Source organism: Pollicipes pollicipes, unplaced genomic scaffold, assembly GCF_011947565.3.
Source record: "Pollicipes pollicipes isolate AB1234 unplaced genomic scaffold, Ppol_2.1 Scaffold_4740;HRSCAF=5597_pilon_pilon_pilon, whole genome shotgun sequence".
NCBI classification, from domain to species: Eukaryota; Metazoa; Arthropoda; class Thecostraca; order Pollicipedomorpha; family Pollicipedidae; genus Pollicipes; species Pollicipes pollicipes.
In genome coordinates, this window is record NW_023596545.1 from 33,400,132 (window position 1) to 33,423,916 (window position 23,785).

General features: G+C 57.7%; 1 protein-coding gene across 1 annotated transcript in view; it reads left to right on the forward strand.

The window, feature by feature from the left end:
* LOC119099347 (G protein-coupled receptor kinase 2) overlaps window positions 1-22,202 on the forward strand; it is a gene marked incomplete at its 3' end in the record, with an annotated part of 82,930 nt that extends 60,728 nt beyond the window's left edge. Inside the window, 10 exon segments of the mRNA XM_037222476.1 lie at window positions 2,505-2,582; window positions 4,292-4,482; window positions 6,210-6,414; window positions 9,112-9,258; window positions 11,316-11,490; window positions 11,907-12,115; window positions 13,742-13,885; window positions 14,482-14,619; window positions 19,030-19,175; window positions 20,247-22,202. Coding sequence (XP_037078371.1) covers window positions 2,505-2,582; window positions 4,292-4,482; window positions 6,210-6,414; window positions 9,112-9,258; window positions 11,316-11,490; window positions 11,907-12,115; window positions 13,742-13,885; window positions 14,482-14,619; window positions 19,030-19,175; window positions 20,247-20,295 — 1,482 coding nt within the window.
* Between the last annotated feature and the right edge of the window lie 1,583 nt (window positions 22,203-23,785).

A 23,785-nucleotide genomic window follows, 5' to 3' on the forward strand; every position in this document is an offset into this window, starting at 1 on the left:
CGAACATGCTGAGTGGCGACATTTTCCAGAAGCGCAACGCTCGTGACATTTCAGCTGCTCCCCCATTCCCCTGTTGGCGCCTGCGACGGCGCACCTGCCGCGAGCCGCGCCGGAGCGCACGCCATTACGGGCGCCTCGCAGCCGTGTCGCCCGGCCATACGCCGCTCGGGTGTCCCGTTGCCCCGACAACGGCGCGCCATTTGAGCGCCGCGTCTCCCGCGGCGCGCGCCCCGGCAGAGGTCAAAGGCGCCCGGCCGCCGCGCCCGCCGGCCGGCCAACACGCTTTGCAGCACAGGCCCTGGGGCCTCGCTTTTGTGCTGGACCTGCCACGGACTCAATGCGGATAAGCCCTAAGTACGGGCTCAAAGTACGCGAGAAGACCGTACTAAGTTCTAAAGCCTCGGAGGGCGCACCTGTGGGATATTCTCCTGGGTGCCAGGTAATAACGGCAGGCTTTATGCCAGCACGTGGCAGGAGCCGGCGCATCACACTGGCTGACGCCAGCTTCGACTCGGACTCCGCGAAAACATGACTGGACTGAATGGCAGCCCATCGATCACTGTTCCCAGGCGGAAGCCGCTTTGCTCACGACCGTTCTCCGCGCGGTGGGCGCTGGTGACTGTGCGAGACGGCGCTCCCACGGGGTCCGCATGTATGGGTGCTCTCACTCGCGTGATGACGCCGTGCGGGATTTGGGCCCGGGAGTCGGTCCGGTGGAGCTGCGTGACGGCGTGGCACGGCACCTGGGCCTTGGTATGCTCAGAATTTGTCGCCGTGAGCGGATCATCGCCTCTTCCTCAGCTTGCGACTGACGGGTTGGACGAACGCTCGCACCATTGATCGTACTGTTGTGCTTGCAGTCCTGATCATTGAAATATTCCTGTGATAGGCCAAGTGTTTCCTGCAGTTCGGATCACCTGAATATTCAAACGTCTGCTCGCACAGACGCACTTAGTCTCGTCTGGCCGGCCGTAGCGATGGACGCCAAGGATTCGTTGTCGCCGAGCGCAGTGGATCAAAGTAATACGCCGAAAAAGAGCCCGATCACCGCCATTGACGTCTCCTCGCGCCCACGCTGCCGGCGCCGCAGCCCGCTTTCATCTCGCCCCGGCACTGGTTCATTGTCGTTGCTCGGGCGTCGCGCGGCGGCATCCGGTGGTGGCGCGGTCGGCTGGCGCTTGTCGATCTGCGCCGACCGCATCGCTGGGGAGGGGGAGGGGGGGGGGGGGCACGGCGAGGTCCGTACGTGAGATAATTAGGTTGCGAGGCTGATAGCACCATATTGATCCGAACATCAGACGGAGGTGGGAGCGCCGGCGCCCACCGTAAACGGCCGCCGCCGGCCGGGGCGCCACCGGACCGGCCCGCTCGGCCCCGCTCCCGCGAGAGGCCGGCCGGCGGCCCGACGCGATGGATCGCCAACAGCGCTGCTCGGGAGAAGACGCGCGGCCCACGCGGAAACGTTTAGGCAGGGCGAGCCGACCGCGGGCCCGCCGCTGCGCGCGCTCGGCGGCGATTGATGCTCGAGAAGGACGGAACCGACCGTGGCGTGGCGATGATGGATGACGCGGCTGGTGGAACTGGCGGCGGGCGCAGACGTGGATTGTAGACGTGTGGAGATGAATCATGTGTTTGTGGGGGCGCTGTGGTTAGGGGCGAGTGGCCCGACAGTACAGACGTTTTTATTTGGGGACCGATATGCGAGATTAGCGGCTGGGTTTCGGGAGATAGCGTGTGCTCACGAGAGGGACTTCGAGAGGCTTGATACCAGTCGAGATCGCCTTAATAGTTCGGTTCGGCAGTGGGGATCACCTGGCTCACACAAGGCTCCAGGCCCCGCCACGGGCGATTGAACGAGGCGCCAGCGCCACAAATGATAGCTTTCACCAGTGTGTGGGTAACGATACGGATCCGAGTGTTAGATGGCGCGAGCAGACCATTCGTAGCACTGCGCAGCACACTGACATGGTCTAAAGCGCACTCCCTGAGTGGCGTGACTGGTCCGCGTGCTCTGTGACGCGATCAGATCACTGGCAACGTGACGCGACACGCCGACGTGATCTGAAGTGTACTCTTAGGCGGAAAACGTCGGCCGCGAAACCGCAAATAGTGGATCAATGTCTTGCTTCGGTTGATAGTTGATGGCAACTGCTGTCACATTGCGCTGAAGCAGAGTATTTTCATCAGCAACAGTGTCGGAGTAAATCACGGGACGTACTTTGGTCCACCGCATCCTTGTTGGAGCTCCTCGGCTTTCGTTAAACTTCGAAAAAAGAACAGTTGCGTTGCAGTTTCCATCAAGCATGCTGGATTGCCCACATCGGTGGCCGCGCTATTCCGTCTCGGTACCTCGTGCTCTTCCACGTCACGGGACATGCAGACTCGCCTTCTGGATGAGAGCAGCGGCGCAACGTCACTTAGCCGCACCTCGTGCGCGGTCTCGACGACCGCGGCGCTGCGTGGCAGAGTTTGCCGACCTCTGATTGGCCGTGGTTTGCTTGCAGGAGCAGTACGAGCTGGAGGCGGACGAGCGGCGAGCCGAGGCGGCACAATCCATTTTCTACAAGTATATCGCCTCCACGGTAAGCGGCGGCTCGGATCGGCCGGGCTGTGGCGTCAGAGGGACGAGGAGGCGTCCAAGGTCACGAAAGACGTGTTTCGAGCGGGATGGCAGCTGCTTCGCATCCGTTATAATGCCAGGACGGGGTCGGCGGGCGGCGTGCTCGTACGATTCAACAGTTAACACGACTCGGTTCATGACGTCATCGGTCACGCGGCTGGGATCCTGGATGCTCCTGGACTGGGCACCGCATGACGATTTGCGGAGGCCTCCTCTCCCGGATCCAGGACGCCTTTTGGGATCATGTGCGCTGATTTGTTAGTTTGCGGGATTTCCCTGCGATAAAAGCCACTGGAGCTGTGTCTATGATAAGCTATCTGTTGTGTAGTCTGCTACTGGGGTATCACTTAAGATCTGTAGTTAGGCCACCCGAACGCTGCTGCCGCGCCCACTGTCGCTGCGAGGCCTCTGTGAGCCACGTACTTGCAACCACAACCACAACCGCCACCATCAACAACCACAAACACAACTACAACCACCAACTACAACCACAGCCACCATCAGCAACCACAACCACCAACTACAACCACAACCACAACCACCAACTACAATCACAATCACCAACTACAACCTCAACCACCAACTACAACCTCAACCACCAACTACAACCACAACCACCATCGGAACAATGTCGAGACTGAGTGTAACGTCCGAATGCTCGCACATACAGCACTGGAGGTCAACACCCGGTTCCTCCAAGTTAGTCCCACAAACGGAAAGCGTGGGGTCTGACCCCAGTAATCACCCATTTCAAAGGTTCGAATGAAATATCGAAATTGGATCTGTGCCTGCTTCCCACGTCGCTGTGCACATATCTCCGCTCACCATCGATGCAGGTGAAGTCCCCGAGCTGCTTTGTGACGGCTCGCACCATAATGACCGCTGCTGCTGCTTCCCGGGCGCAGTTCCCTGGTGGCCTGGTGGTTCGCTGTTTCCCATCGGTGTGTTCCCCGGCGGAGTGTTTGTCAGTTTACGTGCGTGTGTGCATGCGTGCGTGCGTGCGTGCGTGCGTCCCTGTGTGCGTGCTTGCGTGCGTGCATGCTTGCGTGCGTGCGTGCGTGTGTGCGTGCGTGCGTGCGTGTGTACGTGTGTACTTATGCGCGTGCGTAGTTGAGCCTCGCTGTCCTTGTGTCAACATTTTATGCCACGTGGGGGGAATCGACACCAGTCTGTTTTAGATTCTGGAGCACTTGCGTCACAGGCCCCTAGATGTGGACGAATTTTAAGCAAAGCTCATTTCCACCCAGACGAACTCGATTCCCAGCGTTGATCAACATAAGCATTTTATTTTAGATTTTTTATTTCAATATTTAATCAAGATGCACAGTTGCGAGTCTTCATGTCTCCGCCGGGGTAAATCGCGTATCCAACGTTGGCTTTTTATTGGGGAATATCGGGGATTCTTTGGGATGTCTGATTAAGTTCTAGAAGTCATTAACAAATTTGGCTCAAGCTGAAGCGCCCTTTACAGATGTCCACGTATCAGAATAGTGCACATCACGTACTGTCTCCTCCTTGGAATCCTCTCCAGCGTAAGGGCTAATACACGCCCGCGTCAGGGTGCCATATGTCGCAGCGTTTTATGTCTGCGCCGGTGCCCCGTCACCTAACCAGGTCTTTTGCTTCTGGCCGGTGACTTATGACCTCTGACCTTTGCCCTGTGCCCGGCAGTCGCCGGACTCAATCGACGTGCTGAACGAGGACGTGTCCGCCTCCTGCAAGGAGGGCCTGTTACGGCCCTGCAAAGAGCTGTTCGACGGTTGCGTGCAGCTGGTGAAGGCCTTCCTCGCCAACCAACCTCTGCAGGAGTTCGTCGACTCCATGTTTTTCCATAGATACCTCCAGTGGAAGTGGCTCGAGAGGTGAGCACTGACCAGGTCAGGTCAGGCCACTGCCTGGAACGAGCGCCGGCCTGACCTTGTGGCGCAGCGTTTTGGCAGTGAACTGTTCCGAGTTGTATCTTGGGGGCACGTGGCCCGGGTCAGTGCATGTTTTGACGTGCATTTGGAATATACATGTAGCCTGTTAGTTTGAATACTGCGGTGCTGTGCACCAGTACATGTCCCACCAAATCCCATTGCGTGCTTTTTTCGTACCGCACGCCCATTTTCTTTGTGGGTTAAAGGTATGCGCATTAAAAACACCAGTAGTTTGTACAGCGCTGCATGGGCTCAAAGCCCACGGCAGCACTTTGCTGATTTGAGGGAGGCATTATTCGCAATGCTTACAGACACACCAGGCGCGTTGTAACGCTATAGGAGTGTGTGGGAAGGCTGTGGTATAAAAGTACGCAACCCACCCCAAAATATGCCAACAAACGGGCTACGCTCCGGATTTGGTCCACTTTTATTCAATATTGGGGGGAGGGGGGAGGGAACGAAGCCCAAATTGGGGAGGGGAAGGGGGCTCTAGTCCCTAAACTAAATAAGAGATTACTTTCCTGAGACATACACACCCTTCGGCTTGAGGATTGTCCGGTAGACTTACCTGTTTGATTGCTTTGTCACGACAGCTTTGTTTCGACCGTCGTAAATTATCGTGCGAAAATCCGGCTCGACTTGTGTGAAGCTCGGGCCAGTCATTTAAGTCGCTTTTAACATATTTCTTGGAATCTGAGACCGAACAACGCCGTAAAACTTGTACGACCAACTTTCAGTGTGAGCATGGGTCGTCTTATCGTCGATGGCTTCTGAGAATAGAACCCAGCCGCACCCCAATTAAAACCACAAACCGTCCTAAGTATCAGCCCGATGGTCCTGTACTTTCTCTGCTTAAGCTGACCGTTTGGTCCGAACCACACCTCTGGTGATTCCCAACCCCGAGCGCGTCGGCGTTTTAAGCCGAACTTGTTGCGATTACTCGCGGCTCGACTGTTTTGCCTTCGCGCCGCCGGCCGTTTGACGTTCTTCTGGCGGCGCTCAGCGCGCTGGGGTCGCTGTCACTGCCGGCGCCCAGCGCACTGGGACCGCTGTCACTGACGGCGCTCAGCGCACTGGGGCCGCTGTCACTGACGGCGCTCAGCGCACTGAGGCCGCTGTCACTGCCGGCGCTCAGCGCACTGAGGCCGCTGTCACTGACGGCGCTCAGCGCACTGAGGCCGCTGTCACTGCCGGCGCTCAGCGCACTGGGGTCTCTGTCACTGACGGTGCTCAGCGCACCGGGGCCGCTGTCACTGACGGTGCTCTGCGCACCGGGGCCGCTGTCACTGACGGCGCTCAGCGCGCCGGGGCCGCTGTCACTGAGGGCGTTCAGCGCACTGGGGTCTCTGTCACTGACGGTGCTCAGCGCACTGGGGTCTCTGTCACTGACGGTGCTCAGCGCACCGGGGCCGCTGTCACTGACGGCGCTCAGCGCACCGGGGCCGCTGTCACTGACGGCGCTCAGCGCACTGGGGTCTCTGTCACTGACGGTGCTCAGCGCACCGGGGCCGCTGTCACTGACGGTGCTCAGCGCACCGGGGCCGCTGTCACTGATGGCGTTCAGCGCACTGGGGCCGCTGTCACTGACGGCGCTCAGCGCACTGGCAGTGCCTCGTGTCTGGACAGCGGTGGCCCGCCTTACCTCACACCCGCCCCCCGCTCTGTTGCAGGAGGCCGGTGACGTACAAGACGTTCCGCATGTACAGGGTGCTAGGGAAAGGGGGGTTTGGGGAGGTGTGCGCGTGCCAGGTGCGCGCCACCGGCAAAATGTATGCCTGCAAGAAACTAGAAAAGAAACGAATTAAGAAGCGGAAAGGTGAACTGATGGTGCTTATAGAGAAGATGACACTAGAAGAAGTCAACTCTAGATTCGTTGTGAGTACGGGACGATGGTCCGTCGGAGACGCTGTCTCCCGCCCTGCCTCCATTTTTGCTCCTGATAGTGCATCCCGCGCAGCGATATGAAGTCAAGCGATGCGGAATATTTGTTACAGTCTGATCCTGCCCTCAACGCGTCCATTCGTGATTCACGGTTCATCAGCCAGCGTTGCGCGCAATTGTCACGGCTTTTGCCATCTACCGCCACACTGGTGATGGATACGGTATGCCGTCATACTGATTGCTGCCATGGTATGCCTTGCCGATTGCAGCTATGGTATGCCGCCATACCGATTGATGGCATGGCATGCCGTCATACTGGTTACTGCTATTGTATGCTGCCATACCGATTGCTGATATGGTATGCCGCCATACTGATTACGGCCCTTCAGTCAGTGCGGTATGCCGCGCAAGTGTGTGAGCCGGCACCTTTTCGTTGAGTCACCGCAGCGGCGTCGATTTGCTACGGCTTGATGAGACAGCACCTGGCGACGTCCTGCAGCGGCGCGTTACAAACATCATCACAGACGCCCTGCGGTGTCGTTCTGTGTTCGCGGTTGTGTGCCGGAGCGTCTGTGTCCACACGCCGCTCCCACCGGAGTTGTATTGACGATGCGATCAAGGTCTTTCAAGGGCGTTCACTTCAGCGTGGATTTACCATGCTGTCTTCCACTCGTGATGCCCGTTCAGAAGCCGAGCTTGAGTGCGTAGATGCCGTGTGAGTTGAGGAATCAAGCGCAAGACAAAGCAACGTGTCGTCGTTGACCCAGGCCCAAATCGAAGCCTGCTGCTGCGGCTGACCCGTTTTTATGCAAAATGTCGTGACGCGTGCGGAAGTTGCAGTTTTGTTAGCGCGGCCATGAGCTGCATGCTAATGAATGCCTTCTGCGGCGTAATTGGTTTGCATTTTCCCACGAGCGGCTCCACAGCGTATTTCTGCAAACTACATGGATGAGTCAAGCGCCCTCCAGCGGCTAAATATCCCATTATCGCCAATCACTTGCCGTTCATGAGGAAAGCGGGACATTTAATTTTCCTCTTTCGCCTCAGATCACTAGCAGAACGACCCAGATGTTGCCAAATCGCGCCGGTTGTCGCACATTGCAAAACAAACTCGTCGAAGTCCATTGATCGCGGCTAGACCTGGTCGTCGTTGGTCTCATTCGTCCATCAATATCGAGCGCGTGCCAGTTTCGCCGGAGGGCCCCCGCCGCTGACAGTGGCTCGGTGTAATCAGCAGCGAGACGAGCCGATGTCCCCGGGGAGAAATTGTCGCGTCCGAATCACTTCGTCAACACCAGTATGTCCAGACAGATTGCTTGGATTATGTAAATGCAGTCTGGTTCATTGTGACACGATGCCATGGTAAATTTTCATTATTAGGGCTGCCACGAAGTAGACCGGGTTTGGTCCTACCCTCTGGCTGCAGCGCGTTGGAAGGAAGCAGCGCGCCTTAGCGCGCTATCCGCACTTATTGCACGTGCATTATCGGGCGCGCGCACTGCTGAGGCGTCAATGTCAAACGCTTCCAAACTCTGCTGGCGTGGCGTGCAAAATCAACAGACCCGGGCCCGTGACATTTGAGAGCCCCTGAAGCGGCGTAAATCACACCGCAGGCCCATCTGTCAGAATGACGTTTATTGGTGTGGCACCGCGGAGTAATGGGACCATCGCGGTTTGGGCCACCGCCCTGATAGATAGCAGCGGCGTTTTCTAGGCCAAACATGGCAATAGTTTGCCACGTTCCCATGCAGATTGTGCAGCCTGCAATTTTTCAGACGCTGCTGAGCCTGTGACGTCACCGGAACCATGATGTTGTGGCATGCGGCATGCACGGTCAGCCCACACGCGACTGGATTACTGCCTTGTGCACAGCGCGCACCCTAAAAAACATAATAATAACCGCCTTCCTCGGAAAGCTGTTTTTTTGTGCGGCGTCCGCTTCCTTGCTAATCCCCGCGGCGATACGGGTCTTCAGGCTTCCATTGAGCGTGCATAGCTCGTCGATGACGCTGATAGCTTGTCGGCGGGATCGATACCGGCGCGGGGCTAACCTTTCGGGCGCGGGCCGGCCATGTGCGGCGCGCGCGACGAGCCGCGCCGTATCGGTCCCGGTCCGCGCGCGCGCGTGTTTGTATGTGTGCTCGGGTCGGCAGTGTGTCAATCGCGACAGGTGGGCGGCCGTGTTCGGCCACCTCGGTGACAAATGAGGACTGCGCTCTGTTTGTCCCGCTTGTAGGCCGGACATGAGCAGCATCCGCGAGGGTCTTTTGTTGAACGCCGAAGCTGGCGCGCGGCGGTGTGTCCGCCTTACCGGGCTGCTCACGCGTGGGCGATATGAGTGGACACGTGACGGCTCAGTTCTCGTTACCTGATGTTATCTACAAGACGATGTATATCTGTTCGTCCTTAATTCCCACTCTTTGTTAGGTTTGACCTCATCCGCTTTTCTGTGGAATAATTACAGTTATATCCTCCATCGTCACTGGCTGGTGTTACTGCCTGGTTTTAACACGTACTTCGTCTCCGCCCCTCGCTTTTATCACTGCTTCCGATGTTCGGCAACCTGACGTTTCCGCTTGCCATTCCGACCGTCCGCTGCGCCGTCCTCATCCTCCCGCCACTCCTCAGCCGCTCTCTCCATCCTCATTTCCCCGTCGCTTCGCGCGCTTGACGCTGTGGCCTGCGTTTCAGGTTAGTCTAACGTACGCGTACGAAACCAAAGACGCCCTGTGTCTGGTGTTAACCATCATGAACGGCGGTGACCTCAAGTTCCACATCTACAACATGGGGGGCGAACCGGGCTTCAGCCCGGACCGCGTGCTGTTCTACGCGGCGGAGGTAAGGGGTGTGGAGTTCCGGGGCGCAGCCGCCATGTGATGCCGAAACCGCGTGGTTCCGGAACCGAGTCCAGAAAGGTCGCGTTTTTCTGTCACGGGACAAAAGGAGGTCCGGGACAACGGGACTGGTTTCCACTGCAGCCTCCAGTGCGGCGGCCGAGCGCGAGGGCGGGGCCGCGGCATTCCTCAATGCGCCAGCGTTGCGGTGCTCTTCACCTTGAAAGTGAGATCATACTCGCGGAACATGCTGGCGGAGACCGCTGGCGGATGCCGGCTGCTGATCTCACCTCTGGTCCCAGCGTGAACCGCGTGATGCGACGAGCCTCGCGCCTGGTTAGAGGGTGACGGGGGTGTAACACCGCGTCCGGCCACCGCCGGTGACCTGCAGAAACTGGGGACAGGGCTCACCGCACGGCCCTGGCTACCGTTGGGATTAAAGAGCGCTTTATCAGTGGAAATTTTCGTGCTGACCATAATCCACTCTCAAGCTATCGCGAGGTACTGGGCAAGTAACGTTATTAGGCAAACGATGGTTATATCAACGCAACTGAGTGTCGCCAGTATAACCATTTCTAGCCCAATGTCATCGTTAAGCGAATACCACCGGACATATGAAAGGACGGACATTGCCAGCGTAAAGCTACCACTCTCACAACGCAAAAAAACAGCTCATGGGCTCTCTTGCTGACATGAAGTAAAGAGCTCTTGAGCTGTTCGGGCCATTTTGCCGGCTACCGTACGCCAGTCGCCAGTCGCCAGTCGCTGGTCACCAGTCGCTAGGCGCCGGTCACCAGTCGCCGGGCGCCGGAAATGAGCTGTCACCACTCTGCCCGGCTGGCGTTCACCGGAACGTTATTAAGCGGCATTGTCGGCGCGGTGTTTGATGCACGGTGGCGTGGCTCGCCCCGTTAAATCGCACGCTACGCTAATGATGCGTGTTAGCGGTTCCGACTGATACGGACGGGTCGTGCGTTGCGATCAAACAGAGGTCTTGAGAAATTGAGAGCAATTAACCCGACGGCTCCTGCGGGGAGGATTAGAAACCGTCGGCCGTTCGCCGGCAGCACTGTTAGCAGAGCTCAGCAGTCATCTAACTGTACTGTCACGACTGCTGTGCCTGTCTAGTGTGTATGTTGTGCACCTAACGATCACATGTCCCCAAGCGGTCTCTTTCATCCCATGCAATAGAGATTAGCCGACCCCGCGCTGCCAGGCGTCTGCTCCCAGGCCCTGCGTTGTGTCTGCTCTTGTGCACCGCCGCCCGTGACCCCACTCGCCCCTTTCTTTATGCAGTTTCCTTTGCCATTTCCTGTCCCTTCCATGTCGGCCATGATTTGACACATGGTTTGACTGGGCTACTCGTCGGAGCCTAACACCTGGATCCTGTGATCGCCAGTCGCTTGATCAGCCCGTGATTGTCAGGGCTCTACCACGTGCCTGTCTACCCTGTATGAAGCCCCCGATATGTCCCTGTCCCTGTTTTTGACCCTGTTCTTGCCGTGCCCCTGTCTCCGCTCCGGTCGGCGTCCCCGTCGCCGTCGCCGTCCCCGTCTCCGTCTCCGTCCCCGTCTCCGTCTCCGTCTCCGTCTCCGTCTCCGTCTCCGTCTCCGTCTCCGTCTCCGTCTCCGTCTCCGTCCCTGTCCTTGTCCTTGTCCTTGTCCTTGTCCCTGTCCGTGGCGACGAGAACACCCGAGCGACCCTCTATCGTCGTCTGACCCGTATCGGTTGTGACCTGGCTCTCCGCCGGCCGTGGTATCATCACTATCGAGCGTAACTCGGCGTCCTGCTGTCTGTGACCTGATCTCTGTCAAGGGCGACCTGGTCCCCTGCTGGCTGTGGCCAGACATCGTGTCCCCGGTGTCAGATCCCACGTCGACTGTGACCCGAACTATGTTCAGGGTGACCTGATCTCTCGTCCAGCGTGACCTAAAACCCATTTGGTGTTTCGTGACCTGTGCCGAGCATAACCCGACCCGTCGGTTATGACCTGACCCCCGTTGACCGCGACCCGACCTAACCCCTTGACGGTGACCTGACCTGACCTCTGCCGTCCGCCAGGTGCTGTGCGGCCTCCAGGACCTGCACGCCAAGGGCATCGTGTACCGCGACTGCAAGCCCGAGAACATCCTGCTGGACGACCTGGGCCACGTGCGCATCAGCGACCTCGGCCTGGCCGTCGACATTCCGGAGGGCGGCTGGGTGCGCGGCAGGGTCGGCACCGTCGGCTACATGGGTCAGTGGCGGCGCGCGGCGGCGCGGCAGCTGGTGGGGCGGTGGTCCCTCGGCGTGTTGTGGCCGGCACGTCGCGGTGCAATTACTTTGCTAATAAGCGCGATGAGCGGATTCCCGGAGACGGGCTGGTGTTGGGTAATGAGGTAGCGGCGTCAAGGGAGTGATCTGTGGCGCTGTCGTGCAGGGCTAGTCGGTGCTCTCCCTCGTTAGGCAGTGTTTGACGAGGCTGCCGGGACGTCCGCAGGTCCCTGTTTGTAGTTCGTAGTTCGAGCACCTCTGTGAACTGTCAAGAACTTAACGGTGCTCGGTGTTCTGTGGAGCTGAGAGGGCCTTGGAGCTTGTCCCCGACGCAGTTCGCCTCCAGTCGACGTGCACGCCGGCAGCGGGCTAATCGCTCCATCTGTCGGTCGGCCGCAGCCCCCGAGGTGATCGACAACGAGTACTACAACTTCAGCCCCGACTGGTTCAGCTTCGGCTGCCTGCTGTACGAGATGATCGAAGGCCAGGCGCCGTTCCGCGCGCGCAAGGAGGCCGTCAAGCGCGAGGAGGTGGACCGCCGGGTGAAGCAGGAGCAGGAGAAGTACTCGAGCAAGTTCTCCGACGTGGCGCGCTCCCTCTGCCAGCTGGTGAGCGACGCTGGGCGGCGGCGGCGCGGCTGCTGCTGTGCGCCGCTGCTGCGGGGCGTAGTGGGTGCGTCTTGGGACGAGGACCGCACAGTCAGTTTTCTGCATGGTAGATCAGCAGAGAGGGTGGCAGTGTCCTCGTTTGGGTATGATAGGAGTAGGGTGTCGATAGTGTAGTGGTAAACGCGTTTGCGGTAACCACTGCACGTCTGGGAAACCAGAGGCACGGGGTTCGATTCTCCGCGGTGCCCGCCCTTTCTGCCAGGGTGAGAGGCAGGCGATGCCGCATAGCCTCAGCAGCTGAGTGCGTCGTAAAGCCCCAATGGCCCTCCACCGGGTTGTGGTAGTTTTCTACGCTTTGAAACAGGCGAGAGGGTGACGGTGTCCTCGTCGGGGTGCGACAATGGAGAGGACGGTTGACTGAATCGCTGTCTGCAGTTGGTAGTGGTCCTGAAAGTGCCGTGAACGGGGCAGGTAACTGTCACGCAGTGGTTGCAGTGGACTGCAAGGCCTCTTGTAAGGCTGTGGCGCCCACCAGCCGATAGGTGGCGAACGGTGGGCCGCTAAGATCGCTTGCCGCAAAAACGCAGCGCGTGTGTTTGCTATGGCGAGGCTAGCAGATCTGGAAAACTACTGTGCTCTCTTGATGGGTGTTTGTTAGATGCGCTCAGATACTGCTGCGGCTTTTCAAAAACGAAATTGTCCTGTTATGCACGCGTGGCCGGACTTATCTACACCGCAGTGAATCATCGGGATATTTGCATGCTCTGATGGAGAAGTTGGTCGTCTGTTTGACAGCGTTAGAAGGCCGGCCCCTGGGTGGTAACGCTGGAGTTCGCGCCGTGAGGCTCGTGTGACCTTTTGCTGCAATCGCCCGAGCTGAGAACGCTTTTACGTGGATGAGATTGCTTGTGCGGGAGTGGCCAGGCTCCTTTAAACCGGATCTAGCGGTGTCAACAGCGAGGCAGTGAGCTCGTGACCTCAGATGTGTCGGCGCGGCTGGGCCGTGCCCACCGAATGGTGCTGACCCCGGACGTCCTGCCGCACGATCCCGGATTTACCGCGATGTCCAGTCGTTCGTCGACTTATGCAACCGCCGCTGCCCGTCCGGCTAATTTCATAGCTGTCGTCCGGTAATGTGATCACTGATTGCATTTTATCGCGTGTCGGCTGACCAGCGTATTCGCCGGCCGTGTCGCCCCTGACCTGACTGCTGACCTGACCTCGTTCCCGGCCGTGTGACCTGACCGCTGACCTTTCTCCACGTCATGTGACCTAGCTGCTGACCTGACCTCGTTTCCGGCCGTGTGACCTGACCGCTGACCTGATCCTGCTCCTCGCTGTGTGACCTGGTCGCTGACTTGACCTCGCTCATCACTGCGACGTGACCGCTGACCTCGCTCCTCTGTGTGACCTGACCGCTAACCTGACCTCGCCCCTCTGTGTGACCTGACGGCTGACCTGACCTCGCCCCCCGCTGTATGATCTGACCGCTGACCCGACCTTGCTCCTCGCTGTGTGACCTGACTACTGACCTGACCTCGCTCCCACCGTGTGACTTGACTGTTGACCTGCCCCCGTTTTTCCGTGTGACCTGACCGCTGACCTGACCTGGCACTCGGTCGACAGCTGCTCCAGAAGCGGCCTGAGGAGCGGCTCGGCTGTCAGCAGGGCCGCCACGGCGCCGCCGAGGTCAGGAAGCACGAGTTCTTCAAGCAGGTCAACTGGAAGCGCCTGCGGGCGGGCATGTGCGAGCCGCCGTTCGTCCCGGACGTGAGTGGCGGCCGCTGCCCGGCGCGCGGCCTTGGAGCTCCCCACGGCCAGCGCCTCCTGTTTGTCAGACAAAGTTCAGTTTCGGGGAGTTTGCCGCTGATTCCTCCGAGGCAGCGGGCGTTGGGAACGCGAGGGAACGGGCGGCTCCCAGGGATTGGAGCGGCACATCAGCGTCGGGCGTTTGTTTAGGTCGCGTGGTGGGGAGGTGGGGAGGAGCTGCCGTTCTGGGGACCTAAAGCTGGCGTCTTTTGAACACTCTCGTATGTGTGTTGGTGGGAGCTCGGGCGTCGGCCCAAATGATGCTCCGACGTTGTCCCATAATGCCAGTATTCTTCGATTTCCCCAACTTCACTGATTGCAATGCAACAGGACGAAAGAGCCTCTAGCATCCAGCCCAAAAACCGTCGGCAAGCCCTTATGATTCGTGATCCAGAACCCAGTCACAAACTTACGTCATACACTTTGCCGCATCCGAAGCTCTGCTCTGCCCATCGGAAGACCTCGTCTGACCCGATAGTTTTCGCCGCATGTGCCAAACACTTCGTGTATTTGTCGACCGGCGGCCGCTATCACCCACCGCGTTGTCCGGCCGGCAGCCGCACGCCGTGTACGCCAAGGACGTGCTGGACATCGAGCAGTTCTCGACGGTCAAGGGCGTGGCGCTGGACTCACGGGACTCGGAGTTCTACGACAAGTTCAACACCGGCTCCGTCTCCATCCCGTGGCAGCAGGAGGTGAGTGCAGCCCCCGCGGCTTGCGCGAATTGGGTGGGCGCGGGGGGAGGGGCAGTAGCGGGTGCTCTTCCAGATGCCAGCCAGCCCCCTTCGGTGGTCGCGAGTTAGGAGAGAGGGTGAGGGTGAGGGGGACCAGATGGGATCACTACATCGCACAATGCTGTTAGATATGCTTTGTTACGATGAGCTCCGCGTCACGGGCGTGGCGGAAAGAGGACGATACCTTTCGCCACGGCCTGTGCTGGCTCGTCACAAATCGCGTTCGCTTTCCCATTAAAATTTTAGTAGTTCACTTGTTGCAAAGTTATTTGGCCACTGGCGATAAAACCATGACATAAAACCAGCGCTTTCTGCGGCACAAAGCGCTTCGAGTTTCCGCTGCTCCGTTTTAGGACAATGCAACTCCCCCCCCCCCCCCCCCTCCTGCGGTGTAGGCGGTACGTCCTCATTCGGATCACCAGGGAGACAAAATGAGCCTTAGTTTGTGTGTGTGCCGTCTCGCATGCTCGGTCACGGTGCACTGCAAAGGCAGCATGCTGGAATCGGCTAGACAAATATGTCTGGATGGAGTGGTGTAGGCGGTTCAGTAACGCGAGATGCATTCTGGGTATGTCCAATCAATGCGAACTAAAAAATATCAGGCTCTTTTTCAGGCATACGTGGTAAACTGCCCCGCCCCGTCTTATATTAAGTCTGAAGAACAGCCCGTAACGCCGGAAATAAAAAGTGCAGTATATCTCTCAAGCATGATCATTCCTGGTGTTCTGTCTTTTGCGCTGGATGTTGGCGCTGTGTCGGCTGATATTCAGCCAACAAACCCAACAATAACATTCGCCGTTAGCTACCTCGGATTTCACAAAATCAGCGCATGCAAATGTCCGTGAATGATTCGCGTGAATCCCAGCCTACATACCGACTATTACTAAATATACACGTTCACCATATCCGTCATCCGTCAGTCACACCCGTCGACCGAACTGGCATGGTGGTCACATCCACATCCTTGACATTTGTACGGTGACTGAGCATGGACAAGCCGCGGGAAGGCCGGCGGATGACCGTCGCGGAAAGGTTGTCGGCTCGGCTAGCGCTGGTCTGTAAGCCAGGCCGCCTTCGTCGCTTGGAGTAGTCGACTCACTCGCCTGGCACAGGCACGTATCGTCTTGGTATGAGCGGCCTTCGGCTTGTTGCAATGCGTCTAGGTCTCGTAAACCCAGTCAACTCAGTAACGCTGCCCCAGAGAAGTGCTTGGACCGAACAACCTGGCTAAAGGTAAAAGGGCATGGCACTTTCGCTTGCCGAGGTTTGGTTCACTTTTCATTTATGGGGCTGGTTGCACTCGGATGTTCGTGTTTACTGTCTTTCGGCCAAGCTTTGGCCCGCCAAAAACTTCCGTGATCTTGCCAACCACTAACGATCGGGCATTTGTAACTTTTTGACCAACTCACGTGCCTGGATCAAGACGGCGCAAGTGCGCCAGTTTCCCTCAGCGTTCCCCGGAAACGTTTTTACTCTTCGTTTGCGCCACAGTATGCCCATCGTACTTGCCATCTGGAGCGTACTGAGTTCGCCGCCAGCCCCAGCGGCACCTGACCTTTCCGCACCAGGTCGCCGTTCGCCGGATCGAGCCCGCCGCCCGGAGCGGGGTTCAGCAGGGTCGGCCGCGTGCCGCATGCACAGCTGGCTCCCAAGGCCGGCCGGCTCCGACTAAGCCGCCGCACATGACTGAGAGCACCTGCGGGGTCAGCGAGGTCAGCGGGTCAGCGGGGTCGGATCGATGTGTGACCCGGCAAGTGCCGTGGGCTGGCGTCGGGCCGTGACCTTTGACAGGCCGCGGGCGGCAGAGGTCAAGTGGCGGCCGGAGGCCAACGGACGGCGCGAAATACTGATTGGGCGTGAAAACGGGAGGTTGCTATGGTTACCTGCTAATTGCGCTCAAGCGAGGCTGTGGCGTGCCACTGGCTATTTAGGGAACCTGGTTAGACCGCCAGACGGCTTTATGAACGGGAGGATGAAGTGCCAAAGATGCGGTGATCAGTCTTAGGGCGAGGGGGAACACTAATATTCTGTCGCAAGGCATCAGGTTGACAGAAATTTGCGATAGGGTGCAGAGCCATGTGCTTTATGTATTTTTTTTTTAACTAGACAAAATCTTGCACATTTGGTGCATTCTGTTGAGCGGCTCGCGCGTGTTCTATTTGCGAGCCCCGAAAGGGCACATGGAAAGTCGAAAATGAACGATTCTGCTTTTCGACCACAGTTATCGTAATGCGTGACCTTTTCGTGCCGGAGTGTGACATGGTATCAGCTAGCGCACGCCGCATATGACGTGCACCTGGGGAAGGACATCGGACGTGGCTGTAGTTTGCTGCCAAATGCGCCGCCGCGGCGTGCCGCTCCGTTTTATTTTGCATGTGCGTGCCCCGTTCAATTAATTTCCGAATCCCGTTTATTTACTCGGCCTCCCGGTGGATTTTGACGGCAAGCCTCAATATAGCCGCGGTATAATTGAGTTGTCGGGCGCCTTGTCACACAACGCACGTGATGCGATTTGCGCGCAGCCTGTATTCCAGGCAGGTATGAGGATCCGCAATAACGCATGCGTCACACTTTCTATAAATATATTTCTAGTACTGTGTGTGCTGGTGCGCTATCAAACAGCTGAAGAACAGTTCGAGGACGTGGCTGCGCGATAAACGCACTCCTTGTTTTGAAAAGTAGGGGCTTAATTTCACAAAATGAGTGGGGAGAGAGAGAGCTAGACTGTGACAGAATTATGACACCTACCTCCAGCACAGCCATCAAACTTTTTCTCCTCGGCTTTGGTCCACTTTCTTCTCAAAGTTGGGAATGGGGTCTGACCCCCAGCTGAATAGGAAACTACACCCCTGGGCGCGTGCAAAGTGTTGGCGCATTTTACTGGATGATATTGGTCTGTGACACGCAGGTGCGTGAAAGCTAGGTGATGTGCAAATTAATGTGCCAGTCGCGCCTGCTTCTGCAGCGACGAAAGATGTGCATTGTCGTGTGGCACGATGTGTGCACCCTACCGGCAACATGACTGCCCCACACGTTTGGTTCAATAACTGGGCTTGGCGTCGTGAACGCAGCTTTGTTCGGTAGATGCGCAATTATGTTCCTGGAGTGTTTTGGTTTTGCTATCTGACACGCTATTGATTTTTATCACATTCTGTCTTTTTGTTTTGTTGTGTGTCATGTTTTTCTCGCATTCGCATTTGCATTGTATTGCATGGCATTTCGTTTCGTTTCATTTGTTAACTTAAAGTCCTCCAATTTAACAAAATTCCCGTATTGTTCAGCAATAACATTATTTGCATCGCTTTGTCCGATTATGCATTTCAACCAATAAGGTAGTTGATAGCATGAGTAGTTGCAATATCCTCGTGCATCATTTTGTCCGATCATACATTTCAACCAATGACGTTTTCGTTGCGAGTAGTTGCAATATCGTCGTTCAGTCATTTGGGACATCCTCATGGCCAGGCTCTAGAACAGCCACGCTCCTCTGTTGGCGCGTTACCGTGCCGTTTGAGGCTAATTGGTTATTTGCAAGAAGCACAGCCCTGCAACTGGCATCGATGCTGTGATCGCGTGTTTTAGGCGGCGCGTTCCCGAAAGTAAGCAACAAACCGGCGCTCTCTGAGCAAAGCGTACTATGTGTGTATAAACACTGCTACCCTGTGTGCAAGAGCTTCTGCTAGAGCCAAGACCAACACTTACTTGCCACTGTCGAGCTTCCTTCTCATGACTTATCCGCTTAGCCTGATGACGAACAGGCTTACAAAAATACACGTAACCGGCTGTTTGGACACCTGTCGTGTGTTAAACTACCGTCTGTTTAGGCCTGAATCAACTCCGGACTTGACGTGTGCGCGTGTCTATCAAGAACATGGTTCGCAACGACGTGACTTATTGAATGAGATTGAACATTAAGACGGTTGCTGAGTCGGACTCAGTGACTGACATAACTCAGGCTGACACGAAATCGTATAATAAGGTCAGTCGCCGTCGTCGTCACGTGCCGTCGCATTCTACCGCACCCCGCAGCGCTCTGTCACGTCCTGTCGCGTTCTACCGCGTTGTGTCACTCCACGTCTGTCACGTCCTGTCGCGTTCTACTGCGTTGTTTCACTCCACATCTGTCACGTCCTGTCGCGTTCTACCGCGTTGTTTCACTCCACGTCTGTCACGCCCTGTCGCGTTCTACCGCGTTGTTTCACTCCACGGCGTGTTCCGTCCCCTCCCCGTCTCACGCCCCATCCCACGTCCCACGTCCCCATCTCACGTCCTCATCTCATGCTCCCATCTCACGTCCCCATCTCACGTCCCCATCTCATGTCCCCATCTCATGTCCCCATTTCACGTTCTCATGTCACGTCCCTTCGGCAGATGCTGGAGACGGGCTGTTTCAAGGAGCTGAACGTGTACGGCCCGGACTACTCGCGCAGCGACGACCTGCGCCAGGACCTGCCGCCGCCGGAGACCAGCTCGGGCTGCTTCAGCACCCTCAGACGCCGCCGGCGCGCCCGGCTCAAGTGAGAGAGAGGCACGCACAGCGCATCCCCACACGCGCGGACGCCGACTGGGGAGAAGGGGCGCTCAGGGGGGAGACGGCGCGAAGGGATGTCCGGGGTCGCGGAGAAGTTGGGTGGAGAGAGGTGGTGGTGGTGGGGAGACGAGTACGTGGATCACGAGGGGGGCAATCCCATGTGAGTATTCAATGACAAGACCTGGGTCACGTCTGCCGCATTTCAAGGACTGTGTTGGGTTTTGTTGTTGTATGTTGGGTGGTATGTTGTTGTATGTTGGGTTTTGTTGTTGTGTGTCGGGTTGTATGTTGTTGTGTGTTGGGTTTTGTTGTATGTTGGGTTGTATGTTGTTGTATGTTGGGTTTTGTTGTTGTGTGTTGGGTTTTGTTGTTGTATGTTGGGTTGTATGTTGGGTTGTATGTTGTTGTATGTTGGATTTTGTTGTTGTATGTTGGGTTTTGTTGTGTGTTGGGTGGTATGTTGTTGTATGTTGGGTTTTGTTGTTGTATGTTGGGTTGTATGTTGTTGTATGTTGGGTCAAGAACAAGTTGCTATGTTTTGCGTGGCTCGAGAACGAAGGATATGTCGACAGATGGATCTGACCTGAACGCCGGGGACAGAGTTATCCGTTGAGCTGGAATGGCTATGCCTATGTGATGCGTTCAGGGTAAAATAAGAAGGCCTGCATTGCCTTTCAAGGTCGTGATAAAATTGACACGCACGCTAAGCGAAATAAATACATTAATGTTGACAACTAAGGATTTAATTTCGGTGGCGCAGCTTGCTCGAATCACAACGTATCAGACCGACAGCCACCTCGCGTGTCGCTGCTGCTATTCGCGGAACCGCAATCTCAGCATAAACGTATCGGGTCGCTCCAAACAGGCCTTTTTCTGCACGAGGTATACAAAGATGAACTCATTGTGCGCCAGCCAGTTCGCCACGTCCCGTTGAAGCTCGAAGTGATTGTTTTGACGTTTTTTGGCCGCTGGTCCCTTGTGCGCGGCCCGACTCCGCACTGTTTACATGCGTCAGCGCCTGTGCGCTGATCCACTGACCCGTCGCCTCGCGTTGCAGTGACCCGGAAGCCACGCCGTCGACCTCGCTGAGTAACTCCGACCCATGACGCCAGGCGGCGCTGCCGGCCGTCGGTCGGTAGCCGCCCCTGCATCGCCCTCTGTCGACGGGTACCTGCGGAGCATCGGACGCGCCGGCTCGCGCGCGCGTGCGCGGCCGGCGACCGCGCCGCCTGGCGCCGTCCTGGCACACGGGCGCGCACAGTCGCGCGCGCGGGCGTTGTCGTCCCGGTCTCGCGGTCGGCTCGCGTACGGTGTCCCAGTAGCGCACGCAGATAGACACGCGAACACGCTCACGCAGTCGCACGTGCGCGTTCATCCACACGCACAGACAGGAGTCAGCAGTGGTACAGACGGCCGTGCTATTAGCACGGAAACGCCCGCTCAGGGGCAGTCACAGGAGGCGTGCGTACTGGCCGTCGGGCGTGGACGTGCCCGTGGCTGGCTCTCTGGCGCCCTCTATTCCGACTGATTTTGGATGGGTCGGCCGATACACGTACATGAGCACGATACCACTCACGTACGTGCTCACGGGTTCACTCACCCAGTCAAACACCAGCCACTCAGGCACGCACCCGGACACTGACACAGCCACTCACCCACTCAGTCACTAGCCACCCACTCAGGCAATCATTCACCCACTCACACCCTCACTCCTCCACTCACTCAGTCCCTTGGCCTGCCGGGTCGCGCGAGCTGGCGCGTGCGAGACGTCTCCAGTCCACAGCCGGGCCCAGAATCAAAAGCTCTTCCTCGCCTCGCCCCATGCGTGCGCGCGCGAGAGTGTGCGTGTGCGTTCCTCGGTGTCCGTTTGGTGTTGTTAGGCGTGCGTGGGCGATTGTGCGCGTGTGTGCGCTAGTTCGTCCTCTCTCGTCTTCTTCCAGTGGTCCCGCGCACTGCGGCCGCGGGGTCCGGGCTCACGACCGGACCGGGCCCGGCCGGGGCTGCCCCCAGTCGTGAACCAGCAGAGCTCAAGCATCAGGGGTGACACCAGTGCAATGTCGACTGTTTAGTTGGTTAGTTCGGTGGGCGCCCGCCAGGGGCGCGCGGTGCCGCGCCGTGCGTCGGCGGACGCGACAGAGCCGCGCACGGGGCGGGCGACCCTGCGCTCGCGCCTCTGCGCGTGACGTCCGCTGTTCGCCACAGACAGAGGGGGTCGGTCGGTGTGTGCCCAGCGCTCGAGCGACCCTCTAGTACTCTGCTGTTTACGCTTTCGTTTGGCTGGCGCCGTCGGCCTGCGCCGTCGGCGGGCTGGCGGCTCGCCGGCCCTGGTACAGCGGCACACACGTGAACGATCAATGCTTTTCAGGTACCTAATGTACGCGCACCATGTCGACATTTCGTTATTTATCGTCCACCGACATATTATGAGCTGTTTTAATGAATTTTTACCCCTTTCATAACCTGAACAGTGACGCAGGTTTTGTAGCGTTGGGTGTAATCGCGTGCACATAGAGCCGTGTACACACAGGCATGTGTGCGCCAGAGAGTGCGTGGCGTAGGTCTGTGATGCGCTGGCCTGCTGAGTAATTGTCGGCGCTGCTTTACTTCCGGTCGTGGCATTACCTGCCGGGTCTGTCGGCCCCCGAGTGACGCCGGCGCGCCTCCGGGCGGCCGCGCGACGTCGGCGCGCGCGCGCTGTGTGTGCCGGACCTCAGGACCTGCTACCCCGCCCACTGTGTGGGAACCTCGGGCGCGCTCCGGACTCTCCGGAGATGGCCGCGCTCCCCGATGAGTGAATGAGTGTCGGGCACTCGGCGAGTGCCCAGTTGTCCAGGCACTCCTGGGTCTGGGCGGCCGGGTCGCTGGCGGATGCTGGCGGCCCGACCGGGATATGCATTATACGTGGCGCTCCGTTACCGTTCCCAGGTACAAACTGTCTCACAAACCGGCGCGTGTGTAGATAGCTGTGAGCCTGGTGAGTGTGTGTGGATGTGTGATAGTTTGTGTCACTACGGTCTAACTTATTTACTTTTCTGAATGTGCGGTCGGGGATGCTTTACCGATGACGAAATTAAAATACATTGTTTTCCATCCGTGCTTGCTGGTGGTGGAGGAAAGTCGGCGGTTACAGATCCGGGAACGATGCCTGCTGCTCTGTGCTGCCTTTATTTCAAAAGCCTTGAGTCCGCCATTACGTAACGACAGACGGATTCGAATGCCAATTACAGCGGTGTGCGTTCCGGCTTCGCCGGCTCAACAATGCTTGCGGTTCTCACAAAGCCGAGCACAGTTTGCGAAGTTAGACGAAGGTACTGGTTAACGTGATTTTTTAAAATGCGTCGCAATACGTTTGCCAGATCTTTCTTCTTCTCTTAAATTCTCATTGATGGCTAGTATGATTTCATTATTGTCGAGTTTCTATCTCAGGTTTCTGCGCAGATGGGAGGTGCGGCCTGACTTGCCGCGTGTCTTTCTTGCGTCGTGATGTTCTATTTTGAGCTCGATGTGGTGTGGGTAGTCGAACATGACAACCGTGAACACTTGTTTATTTTGGGAACACGTCGCACGGTATCTAAGATCAGTTGCTTATTTAAAAAACGTCAAAAAAATCGATGAACTCAATTCCGATACAAAGAAGCCTCACATCTCGGAGAAGCAAACAAACACAGACGAACAATGCGCAGGGAAGACGGCCAAGATTCCTTCGACGGGGGGGTCTATTGATGGTTTGGGGCGCCTGCATTCCGCCTTCGCCGTAACACGCTTTCCACTCACCGTCTTTCGCTCACTGCCTTGACACGTCTGCTGATGCGCGAGACCACACAGCCTGCCCACCATTTCTTCCGTCCTTGTTCGCTCCTCTCAACAATCGAGAACCCGTTGAGACAAGGCACGTCCTCTGAAAGTCACTGATCGCACCGTATTCTTACTACTGATGGTGTCAGTACCGCCTGCATCACGTCCAACAGGCTCTAAAGACATGACAAAAGCCCAAGCCGCCTTAACCACTCGCGTCCCCGTGCATCGCACTGGCAGGATGCCCCTATTGCCCGCACTCTCTTCAGGCCCTGCTCCGAAGCAAGGGCCTGCGGAACCCTCAACAACACCACGCGCAAAATCACAAAGGCGGTGTCGACGAAGCCCAGGCCATAAGACACGCTCACATCCCATGTATCCCCCGTCACGCTTGGTAAGCCGCACTTCTTGGGACGCTGTTGCTTCGCTGCCGCCCTGTTTTTCATCAATGCGAGATGGCTACAAGACGGCGACTAGCCATCCCCATGCGCAGCGTCCGCTGCGGGTGGCGCTCGTCGCAGTCAAGCACGCTCAAGCAACGTGAATTAACTCCAGCGCTCATCGCTGCACAAAGGCACGCCGGCCCGGGCCCACCGCTCAAAGCGGCACCAAGCTCCGCCCCTCAGGCACGCGCTCGCGACGAGCGCCGCCCAGCGCGGTCCGCATGAGTACCAGCGCGATGGAGAGGTCGCCTGGCGCCTCACACATCCCACGCCCACCGCGTGCGTCACACATGAGAGGCGGCCGCGCGGGCGGGTCGCCTGGGGGCGGTGAGGTGCCGGGCCCGGTCCGGTACCTTCT